At 39.0% G+C, this 9,650-nt stretch overlaps 1 protein-coding gene and 1 long non-coding RNA gene across 2 annotated transcripts; both read right to left on the bottom strand.

The window, feature by feature from the left end:
* Positions 1–273: 273 nt before the first annotated feature.
* Positions 274–6,723, bottom strand: LOC144251110 (uncharacterized). The gene is made up of 3 exons (XR_013342633.1): positions 6,404–6,723; positions 5,338–5,396; positions 274–361 (listed from the first exon to the last, which is right to left on the bottom strand). It is a non-coding gene; the product is annotated as an uncharacterized LOC144251110 (long non-coding RNA).
* Positions 6,724–8,275: 1,552 nt separating this feature from the next.
* Positions 8,276–9,623, bottom strand: LOC113201300 (uncharacterized). The gene is given in 2 exon segments (XM_077794230.1): positions 8,276–8,599; positions 8,601–9,623. Coding segments are annotated over 2 exon segments (1,347 nt in total).
* Between the last annotated feature and the right edge of the window lie 27 nt (positions 9,624–9,650).

Raw genomic sequence — 9,650 nt, 5'->3', positions numbered from 1 at the left:
TCATCCAATAGAGGTCCATACTACAAAATGTTTTAAAATCATCCCAGAATCATTTATTTCTTCTATATTTATTTTTTAAGACTTACTTCCAAAATTTCTTTTTTTATTACGTAATGTAAGAAAATGTTTTTTTGTTTTTTTTTTTAAATCTTCTTTAATGTTTTTTGTACAACATTCCCAGGTGCGGTGTATCTTAAGTCAGGGAACATTATTTTTTTTCTGTTCTAAAATTCACAGTGAATTCTTATTGCCAAGAACTCACATATGGGGCTCAAGCGGTAGCGCGCTCGCCTAGCATGCGTGCAGCCCGGGTTTGATCCTCAGCACCACATATAAACGAAGATGTTTTGTCCGCCGATACCTAAGAAAAAATAAATAAATATTAAAATTCTCTCTCTCTCTCTAAATAAATAAATAAAAAAGAACTCACACGAAGTCACAGAAATTCACACTCTGAATTTTCACTGTTCACCTCCACCCAGTCTCTTTTTGGTCTTCATTCAATCTCCAGAATTCAGTAGAATGTCATTTCCATATCTGACATCTACTCCTATGTTCACTACAGCTTCCCAGCTGTGCCCAAACTCTTCACAAACAGCATTTGTGGTATGTCTCTGTGCTTCTGGGATGCTTATGCACCAAACTCATAGCTTTATGAACTCTTCAAAAGATGAATTTGAACACAAGATCTGTTATTTGGATCTTGTGGAAGTGGAAGGAGGAGCTGTCATCCTGAGAATGTGCAGATCAGAAGAGTATAGAAGATTCCAGTTTTGATGAAGTTCATCATTGGACAATTTTGAGAAGCACCACCAATAATTCTGTGCTTTTTAGGCTTATATATTATATTAGAGCCAAAGTTCACTAGACTTGAGGAAAGCTCACATCATGAAACATTAAGATCCACACAAGTGGTATTATGTGTGCACACATGAATGAGAAAGAGCAACTAGAAAATGAACAAAGAACTTGAAGACTAAAAGTCTCCAAGGAGGATATCCAAATGCATAATAAACACATTAAAACATATCCTGCACCAATACTCATCAGTGAAATGAGGATAAAATTCACAATGAGAAGCCATTTCACATGCACAAGAAAAAGATTTATTCAAAAATGAATGACAAAATGTGCGTAGAACTTGAAGCTTTGCTGGGTTTTTTGGAAATTTGAAATAGTGATTCCAATGTGTTAAGCAGTGCAGTGATTCCTCAAAACAATAATCCTTGACTTAATAAATAATCCAGTATTTTCTCCAGTGGGGTGCGTGCACACATACACACACACACCACACACACAATTAGTAATAATAAATAAATAAAGGTAAAACAGCTATCTGTGTGCCACATCCATCCTGAGGTGAATCACAAAATGTGATACTTATACACAATGATAAACTAACTGTGGAGACAAAAATGTACACAGAGACATAGGCCACGAATACAATGAACATTGAAGAGATTATACTTCATGACAGAAGCCAGTCATGAACTAGCGACAGGAATTGGAGTGAAAGTTGCCTGGGACTAAGGAAAGGGGAAAGAGTGTTTCATGAGTTTTACTTTGGACAGATTAAAAACCTCTGAAAATGCATGGCAGTGATGGTCATACATCAATGTGAATGCTCTTGCTAGCACAAAATTATGCACTTAAAAATTGTTGAAAAATTTCACTATATATATATATATATATATATATATATATATATATATATATATATATATCTTTACCTTAATGTAAAAGCCAAAACTCTTAAATGAACTTCAGTTATTTCAAATTTGGATGGACAATTGTATTGTAAAATAATTTAGGTAAAATTCTGAGTATTTATGAAGCAATTGATACTTAATGATGGCATGAAGTTTGATAATTAGTAACAGAAAAAAATTGAGAAAAGTAAATTTTTTTTAAAGAGAGTGAGAGAGAGAGAGAGAAGAGATATTTTTTTTAACATTTATTTTTCAGTTATCGGCAAACACAACATCTTTGTTGTTGTGTGGTGCTGAGGATCGAACCCGGGCCGCATGCATGACAGGCGAGCGCGCTACCGCTTGAGCCACATCCCCAGCCCCAGTAAATTATTTTTTAAATATAATTTCAAATCAACATAAATAAAGATCAGATTGATAACCTCATGTATCATGATGCCTCAGTAACTTAGTTATTAGCAAGTAAAAACACACTATTTACAACCAAATAATACTACAATAATATCTATCATTTTTATTTTCTGTAGGACTGTAAATGAATCACCTACCATTAGATGGACATAATTATTCTGATTTAAAATTTTGGAAAAAGAGAGGGAAGAGAGATAATGAATGACACATAAATCAGATGTATTCTTGGGGGTAAAAAAAGCCACCAGAGCATCTGCTTCATTACCTGTGTTCCAGTCTTCTAACATTGTAACACCTATCTATAATGTTATATTAATAAAACAAAGTCTGCACCTCACAAGGAAGCACCCTTAACTATCATGAATTTGTTTCAATAATGGGAGGGTCTTTTTCTTATGTAAAAATACATCAAATTGAGATCAATGGTCCACTTTCATTTTTATCCACTGAAGCAGCTGAAAGTACCTTTTCACAATGTTTTCACTTGCTTTGCTCTTCTTATACTCCCTCCAAATCATGCAGTCTCAATACCAGCAGCACTTACAATATCAAGAAATATGCTCTCCAAGAAAAAAAAAAAAAAACTCTGTCCCAACCCCTTTTCCCATTTGGTCAACTCACTTTTGGATGAATGAATTTGTGTTTACCTCAGGCTACAAGTAAAAGCATTATTAATCACAGCCAGTCACAAATGACACAAACACAGTTCTAAATAGGGGCATGTTCCAGGGAGCATAATACATCCAGGGTGCCCTGCAGAGCCTTCCCTAGGGTGGGCACAGGACAGGTCAATAGAGGTCCTGAAATCACACTATCACAGCAGATCAGAACCCAGGTTTTCTGCTGGAGGCCGTCTCTCCTCCTTGCAGGATACCCAAGGTACAGGCAGAGTATACCAGGTTTCCACAGAACAGGGGGAGTAGTCCACCCTGTGGCACAGACCAGGTTGACCCTGGGGACCAGTGTACCAAGACTCCATATAAGGAGGAGATGCCAAACCTGCGGCATACACCATGTTGACCTGTGCAGAGAGGGGTCTGGAAGGAGCCCATGAGGCTAAGAGGGGGTATGTTTCCTGGTGCCCACCAAGGCCATCAGGAAAGAGGAATGTGTGGAGAACTGAGGGGACTCTGAGCTCAGGCAGTGCAGGGAAGAAGGCGACAGTGAAGAGCAGATCCAGGCACAACTGGGTGATGATGGCCCAGGAAGTTCATCAGACCCAGGAGTAAATGGGCATCCATGTAAGTGCCTGCTGCTCCACAGTCATTAATAGACCCCAGGACCAGCAGTGTCTAGGCCTCCTGGGCACAATGACCCCAGCAGAGCACAGCAAGAACACCCAAAAGTTTATATAAACATGCAAACCCCTTGCAGTACAGGGCAAGCACTGGAAAGCTGGGTCCTGGAAATTTACAGGCTGTAGGGTCAGGAGGGGTATTGCCTTCATGAAGGCTGACCACCTCCAGGGTCCTACACCCACTGTGGACTTCAAATGGGTCATGACTGCTGGTAAGAAAGCTCTAAAGTGACAGTGAGCCTTGAAACTAGTGCTCCTGAATCCCATCAGAGACCCTGCTATTAATGTTAAAAGAAAAATTCCTGGCTACCATGTGAAATTTTTTGCCAGTTGAGGCTCTATTAGTGATGTGGGGCAGATGAGGCTGGATGCCTGGGGAAGATTCAGGGAGCAGACTCATTGACACCAGGGCTCAGAAGGGCATCACCTAAAATTTTCTGTACCTTGAGGTTGGAATTTAATCATCTTTACACCCAGGGAGGCTGGTGGAGGTTTATTTATTTTAGTTTTTGTAGGAGTCTATATAAAATTTTTTGTTGGTTGTTCAAGAAAGTGAATTTTTAATCATTTTTGAGATTATTCATGTGTCTTCCAAGCTTTAGTAGAAAAGAAGAAGTAACATCATTACATCTTCATTCTAACGCATATTGAGTTCTTTGCAAAACTTTTTTCTGATATTTGTTTTAAAGAAAATGATCGTGAGGGTCTCTGGAGAAGCTTACTTCAGATTCTTAGGTGCAGAAGGGGGCACCAATACATTAGGACATTCAACTGGGGCCCTCCTTACCTAGTTTTGATCACATGCTGTGTATGAAGAAAATCATCACACAATGTTTCCAGGGCTACTGAGGTACCCTGAACACAGAGGGAAGTCCAGCCTGGGTTTTCCGGCATATTCCACCTAAGTATTAATCATGATGATAAAAGCTAAATTGGATGTCAGTGGTTAAAAGTCCCTGCTGTTAAAGATGTTTAAGAAAGGGACCAGATGAAAACATAAAGAAAACCTGCATAGCTGCACCTACTGACGTGGTCATCAGTGGAGTCCACACACACAGCAGCAGCAAACTCACCACCTGTGCCAGGGGAGTGCTTAGTGCTAGAGCACCTGTCTAGCAGGCACAAGGCAAGATTGGGTCCCTGGCACCAGGGAATGAGAAGAAATAGAAAGCAACTCAATTAAGTACAGGGCAAAGTATATTTTGAGGAGATGCCTCTCCAAACAATACATACAAATTACAACTTTTATAATGTCCTTAAATGTGCTTACTTACAACACAACACATGAGACTTAGAAGAAACACGAGTGACACAGTGGTGGTCCCAGAGTCATCAACAGGACAATAAGGCACCAAGGAAAAGGAAGAGGCCAGTAGCAGGGCACAAAAGGGCACATCTCTATGGTCCCAGCTGCTATGAGGCTGAGGCAGGGTGACCACAAGTTTGAGGCCAGCGTCACCCCATCTCAAAAAATAACAATAAAAGAGCTAGGGGAAGCTCAGTAGTGGAGCACTCCTGGGTGAAATCTGAAGGAAAGAAAGGAGCAAAGGAGGAACAAAGAGACATTTAGCCAATCTGCACAGAATGCTGGAGTGCACAGGCCTCAACTCACATACACAATGTGTAACCAAACTTTAGAAAGACACAAAAGAATAAATTGAGAAGTCATGACGTAATAATTGATTTTTGAGAAAAAAAAATAGTGGGCAGCAATGTTGTGAGAAAAGTCAAAGAAATCAATAGTTGCATTACACAGAGAGGATGAAAGAACTACACTAGGGAGAATATGTAGAGAAAGGGTGACTTGATCCTGTACATGCGTGTGCACGTGGGTATGGGTGTGCATGTGTGGGTGGCACAACTCAGCCCTCTCAGGTGTTTGCTTTTGTAGTTTCACTTGGTGCTTTAGATAACACTCACATGAGCACCAGGGCACGTTCCATAGTCTCTGTGACTCTGCAAAGTTGATTATCTGGTGTCTGGTGCACAGAGGGAACAAAAAAATGTTTGTTAAAAAAATTTCTGTAATACTCATATTGATTACTTACATTTCAATTTATCATATGATCTTAATACAAATGAATAGTTTTTTCCCTTAAATATTAAAACAATTCTCCCACCCTCTTTTCAACAAAAATTATAGAAAATAAAATTTTTCAAAATGGACTTCAGTTTAGTCCAACTGGAAATATAAAAATTTGGGATATAAGCTGTGAATTAATGTCTTTCTGATGCTCAGAATCATTGTAGAATCTTAGAGCTTTAAGGGCATTAGTATACATACACACGGTAAAAAGGAATTCTTGCCTCTGAATCAATTAAGACTTGGAAACTCTACAAAAACCAGGCATATATTGATTTACATCAAAGTTTCAATAAATATCCAGGAGCCAGGGATGATAGCACATCTGTAATCCCAGTGGCTATAGAATGAGAATCACAAGTTCAAACCCAGCCTCACCAACATACTGAGGCCCTTGGAAAGAATTTTAAAAATACTTCAATCAAAATTAAAAAAAAAAAAAAAACAAAGAAATAAATAAAAATGGGTAGGGATGGGATCAGGGCTTATGCATTTCAGATATGATGGTGGTGGTGGTGATGATGATGATGATAATTATAATAGTAATGTTTATTTTATTTCGCCCTAAATTCTATGACCCTGGTAATTATATTTAAAACTTTTTTTTAATTTTTCCACAACATATATAAGAGTCATAAGATATATGAGGAGATAGAAAATATCATATTATTCATAAACCTGGAAAAAGTTTTTTTTTTTTTTTAATTATGAGACCAGAGTCATGAAATAACATATTTTTGCTAAGGTCTTTAATGGAAAAAAATGGGCAATATGAGAGAAATTGGACTCAAAAAAAGGAGATAAAACTTCCACCATGCGACCAGCACACTGGTTTCATTAATGAGATTCTTGGCATAAAAGTTAGCTAGCAGAGATCGAAATAAAACACACAGACTCAGTTACCTTTTTCTATGACCAGGTCTGAGATGGCTCCCCTCTCTGGCTCCCAACTCGAACCACCCGTAGAGCAGCAAGGATTACTCAGGGCTAGCAGGCCAGGGAGTAGCCTTTTATTGGAAAACAAGAAATTCAAGGGAGAAGTCCATCCAATGAAGGTTGAGGGGGGCCGCACTCCAAGCTCAGGGTCACTGATTGGCCCCCGGGGTCAGTGGTCAGTCACACCCCCACACGGACGGGTTCTCTCATCAGGAGAGGGCCGGGAAAGCTCCAACACAGCCATAGTGCCTCACACCCAAATCGGGAGTCGCCCAGTCACGTGTGAGAATGGCTGTCCACAAAAACTCTAAAAAAAAATTTAAAAAGCTGCAAATACAGGTTAATACATTTTAACTACAAATCTTGTGTATTATTCTATAACATACTTCTATGTATGAAATCATACTACAAACTAGATTTTGCGCACACACACACAAACATTAAATATAAGATTATGTCACCATATGGGAGAGTTGACTACAGATCAACAAATATAGAGAGAAAAATTAAATCTAACAAGAAGAGATATTTAACAGGGAGAAAAAAGTTGCTTTCACATCTTCATGCTGACACAATTCCTACATCCACTCCAGGGTGCATTCTCCTTACCTCTGAATAGAAAGAAATGAAGGCACACCCCCTTTTTACAGGCCTATACTGGTTTTCTCAGAAAAAGAGGATTCTTGCTGAAGGGGTTGCATGACTGTAATTCCACTGGAAAAGCAGGCTGAGGCAGGGGATCACAAGTTAAAACTCAACCTCAGCAATAGAGTGAGGACCTAAGCAATTCAGTGAGACCATGTCTAAATATTAAAAAAAAAAAAAAAAAACAAATAAAAAGAACTAGGATGTGGTCTCTGGGTTGAATCCCTGGTACCAAAAAAAAGTAAAAGAAATTAAAATAAAAAATTCTCAAGTCTATGTAAGTCTAAATGGATCTGAAACAACTGAAGGTTTCACCACATTTTTATATACAAGGCTTTTCTCCAGAGTGAGTTCTTCCATGATGTTCAAATAGAACATGGAAAAGTGAAAGTGTCATCACATTGTTGAAAGAACAGAAGGGTTTCCCTGATGTGAATCCCTTTATGTCTTTGAAGGAAACCATGAAAGCTGAGTACGCCCCACATGGCTTTTCCACAGGATTTTCTAAAGTATGAGTCCTTTCATACAAGTGAACAAAACGGAAACACTTGAACACTTACTTGCACATGATTTATTCATTTTGGCATGAATCTTTCCAGAAGAGTCTTCCCAGACCTTATAAAAAACTGGGAAAATTAGAAGACTTCCCACATTAATCACATTCTCAGGGCTTCTCTCTGTATTTTCATATATGAGAAGGAAAGCAGACTGGGATGAAAAGCTGACAGAATGTACCTAACCTTCCTCATTCTGAGGGTGTGTTTTCCAGTGTGAGTGAAATGACTTTGAAGGCAATAGGAAAAATGGAATGATTTTCCAATCTTCACATTTAAAGCTTTATTCGGTTGGATCTAGTAGTGTTTGCTTTTAATCTCAGATACTCGGGGTCTGAGGCAGAAGGATCACAAATGTGAAGCCAAACTCAGCACCTAAGCAAGGCCCTAAGGAACTCAGCAAGTCCCTGTCTCAAAATACAAAGGAAAAACGTTCTGGCTCAGTGATAGATGACCCCCAAACTAAATCCCCAGTACTATTTATAGGTAGGTTGGTAGGTAGGTAAGTAGGTAGTAGGTAGGTAGATAGATAGATAGATAGATACATTTGGACATGTGAGCACTTTCTTCTCTTTGAATTTGACAAGAAATATTGATTTACCACATTTCACATTTAAAGAATTTTTCTACAGAAAACTTACTACATGTTAAAGAGTAAAACATTATTAAAGGAAGACTTTGCAAATTGTTTTCCTGAGTACAATTTCTTTGCACTATGGGTTCCTTCATGTAAGTGAAGCTGAGCAGATGTAACAAAGGCTTTTCCACATTGTTTACAAACATAGAGCTTATCTCCAATGTGTGTTCTCCCATGTCTTTGAAGGTCACTAAAACTAGCAAAGGCTTTGCCACATTGCTCACACTCATAGGGCTTTTCTCCAGTATGAGTTTTTTCAAGTTTGGGAAGGTAACTGGAACTAGCAAAGAAATTGCCATACTGCTTACATTCATAGGGCTTCTCCCCACGTATGTGTTCTTCTATGTCTGTGAAGGTTACTGTATGCAGCAAAGGCTTTGCCACACTGCTCACATGCATAAGGCCTCTCTCCAGTATGAATTCTTTCATGTAAGTGAAGGTAAGAGGAACGAGCGAAGGCTTTGCCACACTGCTTACATGCATAAGGCTTCACCCCAGTATGAATTGTTTTATGTGAGTGAAGGCCAGAGAAATGAGTGAAGGCTTTTCCACACTGCTTACACTCATAGGGCTTCTCTCCAGTATGTGTTCTTCCATGAATCTGAAGGAAACGGGATCTAACAAAGGCTTTCCCACACTGCTTACATACATAGGGCTTTTCTCCAGTATGAGTTTTTTCATGTGAGTGAAGCTCACTGGATCTAGTAAAGGCTTTCCCACACTGCTTACATTCATAGGGCTTCTCCACAGTATGTGTTCTTTCATGTCTGCGAAGGTTATTGGACCTAGCAAAGGCTTTGCCACACTGCTTACAAGCATAAGGCTTCTCTCCAGTATGAATTTTTTTATGTGAGTGAAGGCCAGAGAAACGACTGAAGGCTTTCCCACACTGCTTACATTCAAAGGGCTTCTCTCCAGTATGCGTTCTTCCATGAATCTGAAGGGAAGTGGATGTAGCAAAGGCTTTGTCACACTGCTTACATTCATAGGGCTTTGCTCCAGTATGAGTTTTTTCATGTGAGTGAAGGATACTGGATGTAGCAAAGGCTTTACCACACTGCTTACATTCATAGGGCTTCTCTCCAGTATGAATTCTTTCATGTCTTCTAAATAAAGAGGAGAAATGAAAGGCTTTCCCACATATCTCACATTGAAAAGGTTTACCTCTAATTTGAGTTCTCATGTGTCTTTGAACACTTGTGGGAGAAGATGAGGCTTCACCACATTTTTGATATTCATAGGGTTGCCACCCAGTATGAGTATCATCATGCCTTTGAATGTCACTGGAAAGACTGAAGACTTTCCCACGTACTGTACTTTCATAGGGTCCCTCTCCAGTTTGTATTAACATTTGTGTGTGAACACTTTTGAGAGAAAC

This window comes from Urocitellus parryii, chromosome Y (assembly GCF_045843805.1).
Source record: "Urocitellus parryii isolate mUroPar1 chromosome Y, mUroPar1.hap1, whole genome shotgun sequence".
In the NCBI taxonomy this organism is placed as follows: domain Eukaryota; kingdom Metazoa; phylum Chordata; class Mammalia; order Rodentia; family Sciuridae; genus Urocitellus; species Urocitellus parryii.
This window is presented reverse-complemented; position numbering and strand designations above follow the sequence as displayed.